The sequence below is a fragment of the Otolemur garnettii genome, unplaced genomic scaffold (assembly GCF_000181295.1).
Source record: "Otolemur garnettii isolate 467f Iridium unplaced genomic scaffold, OtoGar3 scaffold00033, whole genome shotgun sequence".
Lineage (NCBI taxonomy): Eukaryota > Metazoa > Chordata > Mammalia > Primates > Galagidae > Otolemur > Otolemur garnettii.
In genome coordinates, this window is record NW_003852428.1 from 15,816,410 (window position 1) to 15,833,050 (window position 16,641).

The 16,641-nt window shown below is 42.8% G+C and overlaps 1 protein-coding gene across 1 annotated transcript in view; it reads left to right on the forward strand.

Annotated features, from left to right (window-relative positions):
- Nucleotides 1-16,641, forward strand: part of SEMA5A (semaphorin 5A) — a 340,395-nt gene that overhangs the window by 83,533 nt on the left and 240,221 nt on the right. The window contains exon 3 of the mRNA XM_023513080.1: nt 13,274-13,373. Within this exon, the coding sequence (XP_023368848.1) occupies nt 13,274-13,373 (100 nt within the window). The remainder of the gene's footprint in view (nt 1-13,273; nt 13,374-16,641) is intronic.

Here is a 16,641-nt window from a genome sequence, read left to right on the forward strand (position 1 = left end):
CCAGGTCTCGGTGCTGGGTCCCCTGCAATGCCCTCCTCCCAGGTCTCGGTGCTGGGTCCCCTGCAATGCCCTCCCCCCAGGTCTCGGTGCTGGGTCGCCTGCAATGCCCTCCTCCCAGGTCTCGGTGTAGCGCTTTCCCACTGCAATGTCACCTCCACAGAGTGGCCTTCTCTGTGACCTCTGCGTCACATCGCTCTAAGTCACCCTCCAGAAAGTCATCCTGCTTTATTTGTATCATGATTCTTGATGTTTCTTTCATTGACTCAGCCTCCCTTGCTGGGATGAACATTCGGGGGGGAGGACCACCTTCTCTGCTGGTTTTTATGCAGCATCCTTGGTTTTAGAGCTGGACCAGGTGCAAAGTGCGCAGGTGTCCGCTGAGCGAAGACTTGAATGAGTGAGCAGCATACCCAGGGCCGGACGGTCTGGCGAGGGCATTTTGAGGAGTCAAGCAAGTTATTAGAGTTGTTGGCAAGTGCCTTGAAAATTGGGTGACATGAAGTCATGTGGGCGACATCAGGAAAAGAGTATATGTGTATGACAAGAAAAGCTGGAACAAGATTTGAAATGTGCCCGTGACACGGACTTCACAATCTGCCCAAGGAACTGACTGGGCCTCAGGTCCAGCTTCCAGCTCGTCCATGCACTGGCTTTCCTTCTTGCGTTCTGGGAAACGAGAAGCTAAAGGGCAGAGCAGAAGGAGTGCTGTTTACTCTCCTCCTCCCCTTGGGAACCCGTCTTTGCAGAGGTTGGCAGGTCTGAGGTTTGGAGCGCAGAGTTCTCTTGGGGTGGGGGCCGTGGCAGAAATTCACCTGTGTTGGAAATAGACTCCTGAGACCATAAATTCCAGCTTTTGAGGAGTAGGCTGGCACCCTCCATATGCTGGAGGTGGCAGGTTCCAACCCAGCCCCAGCCAAAAACTGAAGGAAAAAAAATGCTTTTATCCTTTTTTTTTTTTGGTCTAACATGTGCTTGACTTGGGACTGACAGTACTTAAACAAGCCTGGGAGAGGGACCTGTAGCTTTTATGGAATCTTAGATAATATTAGCTAATTGGCTGTGCTAGGAATTCCAGAAGGTAGGTAGGTAGGTTACTTGGTTGGTTTTCTTCTGGAATAAATAGAAGTATAGTAATTAGCTCATGCTTCAGAATGATTTTGCATGAAATTGAGAACACTCGATTTTTGTTTTTGATGAGAATAAAGATTTTCTGTGTGTCTTTGTCATTTTTGTTGAAAAGTATTAAAGGCCATGTAGAAATAAAAGGCTAAAATCTTGTAAAAATGCTAATACTCATTGGTGTGGTGTGATATATGATAAATTGTGCGGATGGAGTAACGGGGCTGTTTCTCAGTCTGGGAAACACCCGGCTGGGTGAATTTCATCAAGCCTCTTACTCTTCTGGATTCTTCGATTAAGGGATTTGAGTCCATGCGCTCAAAGTTTCCTCCTAACTTCAAGACTATATCTTTCTTTTTTTTTTTTTTTTGCTGCTGTTACTAAAAAACCCTATATCTAGTATGTTTATCTGTAATAAATATTTATTGAGCTTTTTACTCTATGATCTTCTAAGGACAGGGTTTGGCATACTTCTTTTTTTTTTTGGTGAAAGGTCAGATAGTAAATATTTTAGACCTTGCAGATCACATGGTCTGAACTCAGTGCTGCCAACATAGCACAAATTCAGCCACAGAACATGTGTAAAGGAATGGCATGGCGTGTGACAAGACTTTCTATGCCAAAACAGGTGGTGGCATATCACTTTCCTAGAGTCTGCTCACATGAATAGTTATAATTTTATTAATGTCAAATGACTTCTTTTGGTAACTTTACAATATTATTTGGATATAAAAAATTCCATGTAAAACAATTAGAAGAATGAATTGATATAGTTCATAAGCGGTGCCTGAACACAGTCAGTAGTCAAAATATATCAAATTGGCAGTATCCAGTGGACGCAGGGTGGGGAAGAACAGTAAGTGAGGTTATTAAGGAAGGATACAGGTGGCATCTGTGACTGCATGGTGCCCTGATCTGGCCAACATTGTATCTAATGCACTTTCAGCCCTGTTGCACTAGGTATGAGGACATGGATATTAATAAACTGACACCCTACTCTTAAGTAGCTCCTGCGTTTGTTAGAATTTGAATAAGGAGAGAGTAGGTAGGGAGATGATTCAGGCAGGATGAAATCACAGGGGCAGCATGAGTGAGAGAGCGTGAACTCAGTGTTACGGCAGACAAAACTTCTCCCTCGGGGAACAATGGAGAAAAGTGAAAGATGAGATGAGTTCGAGAGACTGCAGCCAGGAGAAGGCAGGCAGGCTGGCTGGGTCCAGAGCCCTCCCTGACTGGGGGAGCCAGATGAGCAGAGCACAGCTTTCACACTTGAGACCGGCTTCCAGGGGCTGATAGCGAGTCCGTCCCTCTGTGGGGAGGTCCCCAGGGACCACAGACTCAGAGTGAGCCTTTGTCTCTGTGTGTGGATTTCCCAGCGAGCTGGGGGCACGCATGACTCTGGGTCTGACTTTTCTACTTTCCAACTCTCCTAAATTACCTAAAGCAGAGAGCATTTTGGCTTTCTTCATTCAATATCAATGCCATTTATTCGGAAGAATAATGAATCATGGAAGGGAATGGTTACTAATTTTTGTTAACTTACAAAATTTCTGTTGGGAGAGTCTGAAGTAAAAATACGTATGCTGAGAAACTTCTTAGGTCAATTTTGAAAATAAAAGTGGGTGGGGGGTACAAATTAGGTGAAGAAATATCACAACGAACTACACTAATTATGTATACGAGTGGCATTCTCTGGTGTCCAGCCATATGCCTGCTACAACTCTTATAAAGGAATTGGCAGGCTTCGTTCCAGGGTAGAAGTGTTTTTTGGAAAAGCTGCAGACTGGCCACCTAAGACATTCTGAGGCTGTTCAAGGGGTCTGAGATCTCTTCGTAGATAAGCAGGTTAATTAATCCCCTGATAAGGCAGAAGAGTGATTGCTGTGTATTTCTGGCCCTTACGAGTGTCTGTGTCTAATTTAGATTTTATTATTTTCTGTCCTGTGATTGCCATCACTAGAGGGACAGGCTCTGAGTTGGAGGTCCCTGAGACCACCCTCACTGTCAGTGATTCATTAGAAGTCCTCGGAACACCCAGAAAGGCTGTCATCCTTACAGTTACAGTTTACAGGCATAACAGGATAGACACAGCTTAAGATTAGCAAACACAGAAGGCACGTGGGGCGAAGTTCAGGGCAGAGGATATACAAGCTTCTATTTCTTCTCTCCCCATGGAGTCATTTGGACAGCACTTCATTCTCCCAGAATGGCATTTGACAAAATGAAACGGACTCCTGTCAAGCACAGAAGCTCACCTTAATGGTCTTCCTCTCCAGTGATTTACTGAACATCGGTCACACAGGTGTGGAGCCCCTACATGGCTGACCTTGGTTAGCCTCCAGCCCTTCCACAAGTTGAACTGATACAATGTGGCCAAAGGTCCCCGCCACAAGCCACTTTGTTAGCACAGAATATCTATCCGGTGTGGCTGGAAGCTCCCAGGTAAAGAAATACACCCTTATCTGGCAGAATATTCTGAGGGCTTAGAAATTATCTCCCAGGAGCAGTCAAAGGCCGGACTTTTCTTTTGAATGTGCTTGGTTTGCATACTGTTCGGTCAGATTAACTCATTACTAGACAGCCTCTCAGGTGATTCCTGCAGCCCCACAGGGCGAGAACTCTGCACCTGAGACACAAACCCTCATCACCGAAAACCCGAGGACCCCGTTACTTTTCTTAATGTTGTTGGTGAGTGGATGACAGCCATGTCAATCTGTGATCCAGTTAGGCTGACCTCCACGGCAGCTGGCTCTGAGAAGACGCAGACCTAATTACTTTTTCCGCCCAAAGCCTCCGTGTGGCCAAGGAAGCTTGTTCTTGATAGCTTGCGTGTGCACTGTCCAGCAGAGTGGCCGCTCCCTGGTTTGGCTACTGAGCGACTGAAATGTAGCCAACACGGTCGAAGTGTGTGGTAAGTGGAAAATGCACACCAGATTTCAAAACCTGAGAACACACACACGACATGAAGATATCTCAATAATTTAAATGTGGATAGCATATTGAAATATTTCAGATTTGGGGAGATAAATAAATGATACAACTCAAAATTACTTTTACTTATTTCTTAACAGGCTTTTAAATGTAGCTACTGAAAAATTCAAAGTTACATGCAGAACTGATATTATATTTATATTAGATGGCAGTGCTTGAGAGAATTTATCACCTTTCTGCTTTTCCTTGGGACCAGATGGCATCATCTTCTGAGTGTGGCTCTCCTGTGCCATCTCATCTTCTTAGCTACATTATCTGTGTCCTGAAGGCAGAGGTCCGTCTTACATAACTTGGCATTAAAGCAGGTACCTGGAGCCGCTGCTTCCAGGCAGCAGGCTGCCCGGAAATTCTCAATGCACATCTCCCTAATGCTTACCCCTAAATTTCCAAGAAAAAGTGGGATGTGCTTTGGAAAAACGTGTCCTGGTTTTAATGTGTAGATCGCATCTGTACTTCAGCGGAGAGGCCGCTTTGGGACTTATTAGCCCTTTCTGCCAGCAGTGAGACTACCTTGCCGACCCCGGCTTCTCCCCTGAGTTCTCTCTGCCTCCTTCACCTGAATGTGAGGTCTTCAGAGGTAGTGGCTTAGATTAGAACATCATGATTTTCCATTGGTGAGGGGGCAAAGAGGAAAATATGCCTGCAGTGTGAGACTGCTTCAGCTAAAACAGTCGCTTACTCATGGGCTGGGGGTTCGGGATTTTTTTTTTTTTTGCATGTTCCCAACACCCCACTCCCCCATTAATCTGTGATTGTTAAATTAAGCAAATGATTTATTTTCTTAAAGCTCGGGTCTGGCATTTCCCGAATATGTGGCAGAACTTAGTGTCCAGACATTTTAAAACCCAGAACCCTATGGCTCTAAGAATACCTGAAACTGTCCCCTATGATCTCTGTACGTACCTGGTAACAAACAGCTTTATTTTGTGCCCACCAGTCTTCTGGGGATCACTGTTTACGCAGTGAGCCCTGTGACTATTCCTGGAATAATCTAAGAGCCCACTGAACAGAAAGTGCTCATTTTTATACTTTTAGTCATATTAACATCATTTGAAATTCTGAAGTTATAAATCTCAAGGAGAATACTTTTTAATGTCCTCTGGCACAACATGAAGATTTTGCAATTAGATTTTATAGCCTATGGTCATATGCTGCAGGCCACCAGTCAAACTCAAGACCCTTTTGCACTCAAGTTTCCTTTAGGTGACACAAAGTATTTTGAAGCCATATAAAATATAAGACAGGAGCAGGCTGGGCACCAGGACAAAGTGGATCACAGTCTGGGAGTTGGAGGGTCTTACTTAGTTTGTATATAAATTTGCATAATCTTTTAAATGAAATCAAACTGTCTGTTTTGCTTGACGAGTGAGTAGATATTGCTTCTTGTGAGTTATCCAATTATCCAACAATAAAATCCAGCTGTTGATCAGCTTGCTTCTTACCTCCCGATTAATTGCTGATGATTTAATAAAATAGGAAACTACCCAGATCTTGATGGTCATAAACAAAGGGAAGGGAAGTTTCGCCCATAGGCATGTTTTGAACTCAGCTTACTCACGATTTTCCATATGCGTCTCTACACCTTGCCAGCTGTGCCTGAGGCAACCCTTGACTGAGTCAGAACTGCGAAGCCAGAGTTGCAGGGACCTCAGGTAACACTGGCATTTAGATCCTGAGATTTAACAAGTATTTGTGGCATGGCCAGAAAATCACTCAAACAAATAAAAACTTGGGGTGACAGTGGGGTTCATGAATCTTTCAGAATGTATCGATGCCAGTATTTATGTATCTGTGTGTATATGTGTCCATATGTACATATGAATTAATATATTGACAACTTTATCTAGATATAGATAATTTTCATCCTTTTGGAGAAACTTTCATCTGCTCAGATAAGTCTGACCGGACTACCCCAGGGTATTTCTACTTGGACACTGGTAAAGGAGTCACAGGACTTGGAATTTACTACCATGCTACACATATGTGAGCTTGGACCAGGTCATATCATTTCTCTGCCCTTCGTTTTGTCAACTATAAATTGGGCTGGACTGCAGGACAGCCAATGCCGTGTCCTGCTATAACCTACTTTTGGTTCTACTAAGTCTCAGGTAGGAGTTATACTGAAAATAACAGAAGTGTAGAATACCTGTGTCTTTCTGAGTTAGCTGGTATAAACAGGATTCAGTTTTTTCAATTTGGAAAACATTATAATGGAATAAATGTTCTGCTATTGAGATCTTCGTGCTCTTGGACCCCTTACTGCCTGCAGTGGACCCTGGTTTCTTTCTGTTTCTCTCTGGGACGTTCCTGTCTTACATCTGGAAATTACCACTTTCTCATCTTTCCAATTTTGTTCTCCTTTGGCAGGTCCAACGACCATTTCTGATAGACCAATCCCTGCCGATATATGACTAGGTGCTAAGGATTCATGTTCTTTATACCGTCCTTGGAAAATTGATTTTTAATTTGGACCTTATGGAAATAGGGCCTTAGTACTATTCTGGGTTTAAATTCCAACTTAACCATTTACCACGTATGTTTTGTTTGGCAAGATGTTAAACTTGTCAAAATCTGAGGGTTTTAAAAGTTTTCTGTAGCAAAGACTATAGCTCTAACTTCACATGGTTGTCAATAGTTAATGAAATAAAAAAAATTAACATGTAAAAACATCGAATACAGTTGCTGGAACCAAGTCAGTACTGAAAATGTAGGCAGTGAAAAAAAAAGCACCAGTAAGCAACGTCAATTATTCTGATCCATGTTTTTCACAAACGTATTTTAAATGTTTTTGAATGTGCATGTTTCTGTCCTAATGGAGTATTTTGCACTGGCCTGCGACATGGCAGACACAGAAAGCTGTGGGACTGACATCTGTTATAATCACTGAAAGGATTTCAGAGAGGGCCCAGGGAGCTGGAGGCCTGGTGCCTCTTGGTTTAGGGATGACGGTGGCTTTAGGGTGTTGCTGGCTTAGTGCTCAGAGGAGTTTACCTTGTTCTGAGTGGTTATAGGAAAAGCAGCCTGGGAACAAGCAGGAGAGAGCTGGGAGCAAGCCAGGTGCAGCTTGGGAAGGAGCAGGAGGGAGCAGGGCGCAGGCGAGACGCAGCTCGGTCACCGGCACAGACCTGTCTTCTTGTTATGGCTTTTCAACCCTCCACTCCTTTGTTTTTCAGTCAGTTTTGGCTCAGACAGGATGGTTTATGTAACTCACTGAAGCTGAAAACTCACTGAAGCCCAGGGAAGGGAGATGGATGCCCACTTTAAAGACTAGCAGGTCTCTTTGGGGAAGATAGTTCTTTTTACACATTGGGAAAAGGTCAGGAAAAGAGAGCTTCTAGAATGTTCTGTAGAGAGTACACTGTATACGTCTTCTGTGGCCTTGCCAGCGGGAAAGTGACCTTCTCAAGGAAAATGCCTTTGCCTTTGAAGTACATTGGCCTTACCCCCGGACGAGAGCTGAGTGGTGTGGACGGCCCAGAACCCACCATCCCACACTGCTGTATTCGAGGGTCCTTCATGACAATTAAGCAGGTCGGTCCATGGTTGTCATTTTCTTCCTCCATATGTACATGCAGACACTTGGATAATAAAATGTAACTGGTGCGAATGCTGCTTCCCTGTAGACCTTAGTGACGTGTGTGGAGGTGATCTTCATCCCTAGTGACATCAACAACAATGGAAGTTGTCTATCCAGGCTGAGGTGGTAGCTAGTTTGGGGACACCGGTGTTCTGTGGCAGGTCACATTTCTCTAGTCTATAGGTGAAAAGTGAGTGGGCCAAAATTTTATTTACCAGTGTATCAGTGGGGAACAAAGCCACTTTCAAAGTGAAGTGGTCACTGGTTTTTTCTTCTTTTTGTTACTTTCTCAGTTTGATACACACAAATCTCAATTTTGTAGTTGTTGGAGTTTAATAACATAGCGGAGTGGCTAAAAACACAAAAGCATGGCTGCTGAATTTGTATCTCACTAGCTTTTGACCTTGGTAGGTTCAACATCACTGTGCCTCAGTTTCCTCACCTGTCATGGGGCAGGTGTGAGGCACGCAGTATTAACAGTATGAAATGCGTGAGACGAAACCTAGGCTGTGACATTTATTGTGTAACTGTGAGCTGTTTTGTGTTTTGGAGATGCTTTACTGATAATCAGCCTATCAGCATTACTGTTGATTCCGTGTGCAGTATTAGGTGCAGAATGAGCTAATATGGAACTTCATGAGAAGCAGAAGGTGTGGGCTGCGATTTGCTCTTTGATTCTGAACGCTGGACTAGGTGTGTTATGTCTGTTGCTGTCTGCACTTCTCAGCCATCTTTACCCTCAGCCTAGGGTAGTGTGTGACTCAGTTTCTAATGCGAGTTTCAAGTCCCAATGGAAGTGTTGACATCCTGCTTTCTGAGCTCCTTAACTGACTAAAGTTGGTGGCAGAAGGAATGCAACTGGGCTGCCTGGAGCCCCCTTGTTCTGCACGGGTGGCTTCTCTGCTCTCTGTTTGCCGACAGTCGGTATCTGGACTGTCAGCGCTGCAGGCTTCAGCATGTGGAAGCGACGTCACTCCAGTGTTTGGAATGACTGTCATGTTGTGGGCAAATGCTGTTCTCCAGCAGTAGATTCTCTGTGATTCTTATTTATCAGGTTTTGAAAGATGTTCCTGACTTGCAAACGTCATTATCTTAGCTATCATTAGAGTATTTGCTTTTTATAAAAATACTGTTTCCCCTTTTTCTTTTTTCTTTTCGTTTCTCTTTGAGAGAGACAGAAGAGGGAGGGAGCTCTAACTTGAATCCCTTCAGCTACTCTCTAGTTTATATTTGCCAATTACTTTGGACTAAATTCATTAATACTGACTCAGGTTCATAAAAGTAATTATTTCTTGAAGCTGTATGATTGTGTTCTTTTCAAACCGGAATCATTGCACTTGCGCTAAAACAATCTCGTGGGAGCAAATGTAGCTGTAAGAGAAGATGAATAGGAATCAATAAACTTAATTTTGTGCAAAAAATCATTGCTGGAAACTATAGTTCAACAATCACGTTCGTGCAAAGATTGGATTATCTAGGATGATTAATATCAAATATTACCAATTACCAATTGGAATTACAGGTTTTATGTTATTACCTAACTTTCCAGTGATAGTTATCCTGGCTGCCATATTTAAATGCCAGTTCATCAGATGGTTACTTCAGCAATACTAGGAAAGGGACAGAAGGAAAGAGGTAAACCTGCTATGTGGGGGACACGAACAGGAAATTGGTTGTCCCCGCTCCTCACGTGCTGTGGGCCTCTCTTGCCTACCCGCTTCCCCAGCCTCTCTCTGACACCTGGTTTGCCGCTAATTGCCTGTGTTTAGACTCCTTCCTCTCCTGTCTAACTTGGCCCTGAACTCTGCTAGCTCATCTATTTCCACAACAGTTCATGTTTTGGTTCCTCAGAAAGCAGTATCAATAATATCTTCTTGTTACTATGGAAGTCTGTTGTGTTGGTGGTCAATAGTATTGATACATTTTCTGATGTTAAGCTTGTGTTTCTAGAATAAGCCCTATCCCGTTTGAAATATAGTGTGTTTATGTGTGTGTGTGTGTTTGTAAGTGACCGATATGTGTCACTGGCTAAGACGTGTGTCTCTTTGGGAGTGTCTTAGCTATAATTTTAAGTGAAATAGATCTATAAGTTCCTTTCTCAATGTTCCCGTGTCTTGCCTTAGTATCAAGATTGGCAAGATTATAACTACTTCAAACTGAATTAGAAGTTTTACCTCTGTCTGAAATAACTTGTGTAAAGTTGAGATTATGTATTCTGTATGGATTTGGTAAAACTTACATGTTAAAGTGATCTCATTTTTTTTGTTGTTATTTTGTATTTAGGAGTTTATTATGCTTTTTGTCTGAATGTTTGAAACTGTAATAACAATGTACGTGACAAAAAATATATTTTAAAAGGATTTAAAAAATGGGGACATGCATATTCTTGTAGACAAGGGGAAAGGGATTGGTAACATTTGAGATTTTACAGGAAAAAATGGGCACTTTAAGGAAGGGGTTAAAGAAGAGAGAAGAGATGGGGTCAAAGCCATGTTGAGGGACTTGTCCTGGAAGAGAGGGCAGAGCACTGTCACTGCAATCTACTGGGTAGTAATGCAGCCATGTTTTTAGTTAGAAGATGAGACCTTTGCCTAAGGCCCTCATGGTGTCAGTACTTTTTATGGAAGTCCATGTAATATGCAGAGTACAGATAGGCATATCTTCTGCAGGAAAATCAAAAGAAAGAGAATATGCAGATTGCCCAATTTTGATCTACTGTTAGCAATAAAAGTATACATACAGTTCTATTGGAGGAAGTTCATTAGATTTTTTAAATAAGGAACAACAAGCAGTATCGACAGGAGTATGTGCTGTTAACTCCTGTTTTCCTCTGCACATGCCCCTTTTGCTCCTCTAGGGCACTTCAGGAGGAGGAGTAAGCTCCCTCCTGCTGCTCAGTATAGGAACCTACCCTGAAGTGTGTCTCTCCGTCCTGGTTCCTGCTGGACACTGTCTAAAGGAAGACTAGTGCATGGCAAATGACTGGCTTGATTTTCCCAGGATGTCTTTTCTAGTCTTCTCTTCCTGTATGTGGCTCATCTTTACCTCCCCTAACAGTAAAGGTCAGCCCTCAGCCCTCTGTCCTTCCCTCTCACATTCTAAAGATGGTGTGTGCCCGCCCGGGGCTGTGAGTTATACAGAGCAAAGGACTCAGCATGTGCTCAGGAACCCTGGACTCTGGTCCCAGCAGGGCTCCCTGGTTGTGCATTTCTCATCTGAATGATGAAGCTTTTGAGCTGGAATTTCCTTATGGGACATTCTAGGTCTTAGTGATGCTTAACAATGGCTCTGGGGCTAACCTGCCATTGGGAATTGTTTACAGTAACTCTCTGATGGTTGCACTTGAACTATTATCTTTCTTAAATCCTCCCCAATCTCCTGACACTTGCATCTTAGTCATCACTCTTCTCTTCATTTCATCTAGATAGAAACGGTTTCATTCTCTTTAACTTGTTACCCCTGACTTCAACTCCCATCAGCGCTCTGGCCAATCAGATGCTCCCCATACGTCTTCCTTTTCCATTTTCATAGCCAGCACCTAATGCTATGGTTTTTAGGATTTTGTTTAATTTAGCATTTTTTACCTTTATTCTCTGCCCCTACTAAACCATCTTGCTTATTAGTGGCTCAAATGCTTGCCCGAAAGCTTGTCAAAGCTTGGCCATCACAGATGAGATCAAGTCCAAACTCTTTAACCTATAAGTGAATTTTTCTGCAGTTTATATTTTAATACACCTTTCAGTTTCCTCTCCTAGTTGTTTAAACTGCTGTTATTTATTTTCTTTTCTCCTTTCCTTTTCTTTCCTGTTTCTTTTCGTTTTTAGTTTGTCCTCCGTTGAATTCACGTACTCACTGTTACTGTTTCATTTCACTCAGTTGTCATCGCCTGTCGCATTCGTTCAGGGTGTCATGTTCTGCTCTGCAGCGATGCAGGGAGTGACCGGGGTCAGGTGGTCCTGTTCCCATCCCCACCCCCCACCCTACCCCCGCCCCGCCCCCCATGGAGACTCCATGAAGATGCGTTATACCAGTTTAGGCCACAGGGGGCGCTATGGTCCCCCAGGTCACTCTTGCTTTGTCCCCCTTCCCTTGGACATATGTCCTGTCAGTCTGGTCAAATCTTTCCTTTCCTTTTACCTAAACTCACAATCATCTCTCCTTTCCATGTATGACTGATTCCTATCATCCTATAGCACCCATAAACCCCTTGTATTTATAGATACTATGTTTAAGGAAGATATTAGTGCTGTTTCCCTGACTGAGTTATAAACCCCTAGAAGGGCCATTTATTAATTACTTTTTATAGCTCCAATGCCTTGTATATACTTTGCTAAATGTTGTTTTAATTGACTTGGCTATAAAAATGAATAAATTTATATGGAATACTAAAAAAGTATGAAGATACCATTCACATATAAATTTCAGGTCTCTGTGTAGCTCAGCCCTGGTTTCCTTTAAACAGAATAATACCATTTCACCCCAATAACTGATAGTTGAGAAATGCAGTTATTATCCAGATCTCTTCCTTAAAAGGAATCCGTCTTGTTCACACCAAGAAGGCTGTTTCTGTGGGACGTGGTCCGGGACAGGAGTATGTTTCCACACTAGATCTGTTTCTAGCATCAGTGCTGTTGAAAGAGATTATGCCCCATGCTGCACACTTTTCTCTCAAACCAATAACTTTATTGATTTGATATTGTCACCTGCCTGCTTAAGCAGTAGGATATTATTCAGAATACTAAATCCAAGAAATATATACAGTCAGATAACATGATTAATTGTCAAGGATAACAGTAAGCTATCCCACAACCAGCAGGCAACTCACTGAATACTTTTTCTGGTGTCAGAAATAAGCTAACGAGAGTTGCAGAAATGCCTCGTGAAGTAGCATTCTATCTTTCTGCAAATCCTGTCATTTATAATAATTGGACTGTGGGCTGGAGTCTGTCTAATAGGAGTTAACAGTGCTTGTAAAAGCCTGTCTCTATAGAGTGGCTATTTCCTGATTTCCCTTAGAAAAAATGCAAATGAGGGCTGAAGTAACTGTGGGTTTCTGATCTAGAAAGGACTGAATGTGTTTAACAAGTCTAATTGTGGGGCCAAATGGGAACCGGAGGACAGGGAGATGGGCTGTCTAATTTGAAAGAAGGCAAATGGTGCTCGTGTGCATGGTCCCTGCTCCCAAGGAGGCTCTGGTCATTTTTCAAAGTCTTTGGCTCTCTGCAGTGAAGCTGCACAGGAAACCGTCTTGCTGCTATTGAGCGCTTCTCTGATAAACCATGTGAACGTTGCTCTATTTTCCACCCAGCCCAGAGCCAAGAGGCAAATGCACTTGTGCCTCATAAATTGCAACAAGCGTCCATGCCCAGCTGGCTCTTCACTGGGTGGCTTTTTACAGCTTCTCGATGTGGAGTTGTAACATCACAAGGAAAACCTCCATGGAGGGGCCCCTAAACAGTCCAGCCAGGGGGTCTCCAAATCCTCTCTGAAATGTATTGGCTGCTACCTGATGTGCACTCACTGTGGTCTCCAGAGGAAAAAAAAGATCATTCATCTTTATCTTTTTATTTATGTTTTTCTATTTAGAAATCGGCCCCTGGTTACGGGAGTTCCGAGCGGAGGACGCTGTGGACTTCTCGCAGTTAACATTTGACCCAGGACAGAAAGAACTTGTTGTAGGAGCAAGGTGAGAGATGCTATGTTCTGCTGCAGAAGATATTTTCGGATTTCATTTCATATCTACGCAGTGACATGTAAGCTTCTCTGCCAAAGTTGCAGAGGGCTGAACACTATTATTTTTGTAAGAATGGCACGCAGTGTGAGTGTGGCACATGTGCTCCCAATGGGATGACTGCTGCTCTGTAGGGCAGGGACTGTTCTAACTTGAGTCAGCTCATTGTTTCTCCATTCAGACCCCAGAGGTAGGTACTGTCTCCATTCAGATCCCAGAGGTAGGTACTGTCAGTATCCTAATTGTAGAGGTGAGGAACCCGAGGAAGAAAGCAGATCAATAAATTTCCCAGGTATATATGCCTAAAAAGATGGACCCAGGTTCCTGGATAGGAAGTTTGATTCCAGAAACCATATTCTCAGCATCTCACTATCCTCTTCAGTAGATTTCTGGAGATCAAGAGACCCATGATCACTGTTCTTTGTGACCTTGATCAGGTCTTTTGCCAGTAAATTGAAAATTTAAGGACATTGTCATTTCCGTTCCTATCTCTTAAGGTAGAGTGTCTTTCTGTATTGCCTCATTCTCTGCACGTGGTTGGCTGTTGGTCAGTGACTTCAGATTCTCCTAAGGGATGTGAGAAGCCACAGTGCAAACTGGGGATTGTGAGAGATGCTTTGTGCTCCTGTCCTGGCTGGAGGCGGCAGCTGGAAATTGTTCCAAGAGGCCCCTGTTCCTGGAGGTCGCCATCCCAGAGTCCTTATAGGTCTTGATTCCAAGGTACCTAGATCTCTTCATCTTCATGTCCCGCAGGGGAAGGGGTCTCTACCCCAGCGTCCCTGGAGCCCCAATCCCAGTGTTCCTCTAGTCAAGAGACCCTGGAGGTCTCCGTCTATCTCATGTCATCAAGGTCCCAGCTCAGCCCTACTGACAGCGATTGAACTATGCAGTTCACTGAGACATACTAGCTTGCCATATGGCGTGGTGGCCAGGGACATGTAGGACTACCAGGATACCCCATTAAATTTGAATTCCAGCTAAGCAATGTGTAATTTTTTATTATAAGTAAGTTCCAAATATCTGGCAATCCTACGAGCATTGGGCAGTATTTTTCTATTCTAGGGCACAGTATATCATAACATTGTAGATACTTGATAATAAATGGCAGGAAAAAAAGGGTGGATTGGCCTTGCTTCGTTGAGCAACCCCAAGCCAGGGTGGTTTCAGAACCTAATTTTCTCATCTTTAAAGTTGACAGAATAATTTCCACCCCCTTAAGCTGCTGTGAGGATTAAATGAAATAATCCAAGACAAGCAACTATCACATGAGCAAGTCACCTGGTCAGCCTGCAGCCTCAGGGGAGCTATGTGTGCATGTGTGTGTCAGGCAGATACCACTGAAGGAGGACAGGAGAAATTCCACCTGGGCAATTTCAGCAGATTAGGTTCAGAAAGTTTGAGAGGGAATGTGAGCCTGATATAAAACTTTAAAAATAACCCAGCCCTCGGCTTCCTGTTTGGCAAAGTTTGACCTCTAGGAGAAGTTTAGATAACAGGTGTGTATTTCAGAAAACAGTGATGCTTTAAAAATATGAGCTGTGGAAAAATAGAGCGAGGCCATTTCTTTGTTCGTAGTTAGCAGCGGATGTTGTGAAACCATTGTTGGATGGTTTCATTTTATATCAGTGGTACTTTATGTTCCTGAAATTGGATTCAGTTAAAGATGCTTTGTGCTCTTTGATAAAGGAAACTCATTGTGCTAAAGAAGGATAACCCATCTTTAGGCAGTTTGTGGTTAGAGAGCCCTGGAATGTGGTTGGATCTGAATTCATGCAATTTCTGGAAGGATCTGTACATTTACCATTTCCAAGATGCACACTGTCTTTTATGTTATTTTAAATGCATCGGCATTCATATCTTGTTTTAACCACATCTTTTAAAAAATTAATATATTTGTGTTTTCAATGATGAAATTTAGGCATCTACATTTTAGAAAATATGGAAAATACAGTAACACATAAATAAAAGACAACAGCTTCACAGGCGATCACAGTTCACCTTTCAGCTATTTCTTCATTTCTACTCTTGGCATAATATTTTTTTGAATAATTGTGTCCTTTGCAACAAATTCTACTAAAATTAGTTTCCACGGTACAAGAAAGAAAATATTTCAAAATAAAAGATTATTTTATGGCTAAGAAATTTTGAATAGATAATTATAAAAGTAATGACAGCAATACTCCTCCACAAACTTGATACAAGTGTAAGTTTTTCTGCAGACAGAATTATTCCAACAGGTGCAAGAGACGGTGATTACATTTTTATTTCCCAAATGAATTAGTTTGTCTTTAGTGTTTCAGATTCATTCTAAGGGCGGCAAGTGATTCCATCCTGAATTATCTGATGTGTATTCCGTGCTGAATTCTTGTTTATTCAAAATGGCAACTAAGTTGGTCCACACTCAAGGCAGCATTGGACTGCTGTCAGGGCATTTACGAATTAGCCATGTTTAATAATGTGTAAAGCCCTGCAGTACTAATGAATAGGCGCTTATTACCGAGGTATCTGTAGCAGGAGTCTTTGCCACTGAACCATAAGGAACGTACCACGGCACTCTTTGTGGCTCTTTAGATACTTTTCTTCGAGATGTGAATTTTCTAAATGGAAATAATTTTTAACATATATCTTAGTTTCTAAAATGTGAGTTTTCATCCATGTTTTTAGTTTGTTTCTTGGTGTTTCATTTTTTTCTTCCCCTAACAGGATTTCAGATTCTCTTACTCTATTTACAGATAAACACATGAATTGAGGGGCACAGTCTCACCACCTGTGCTGTTTTAGTAAGGCTGCTCACCTGTGCGCACTCACACGCACACCTGTGAATGTCACGATGACTCCCTTGCGGAGTGTGAGAGCTCACAGGTGAGCAGTAATGGCCCAGTTATGTGCCGTAAGAGGTGAGACTGAGGCTTATAGACCCAATACTTGGGTCAGGTGATGATTTTAATTGGTGACAAGTATAATGATTTATGTCCTTGGCAATGTGTGATTTTAATTCTATCAGAATACATCACAAAATGGAAACATTATTAAGATACAAATTAAAAAAGGCACTGGAATGCCTGAGTCTCCTTGCACATCTGACCCAACGTACCAGCCCACACCTGTATACCTGGCGCACCTGACCAGATGTACCAGCCCACACCTGTATACCTGGCGCATCTGACCTGATGTACCAGCCCACACCTGTATACCTGGCGCATCTGACCTGATGTACCAGCCC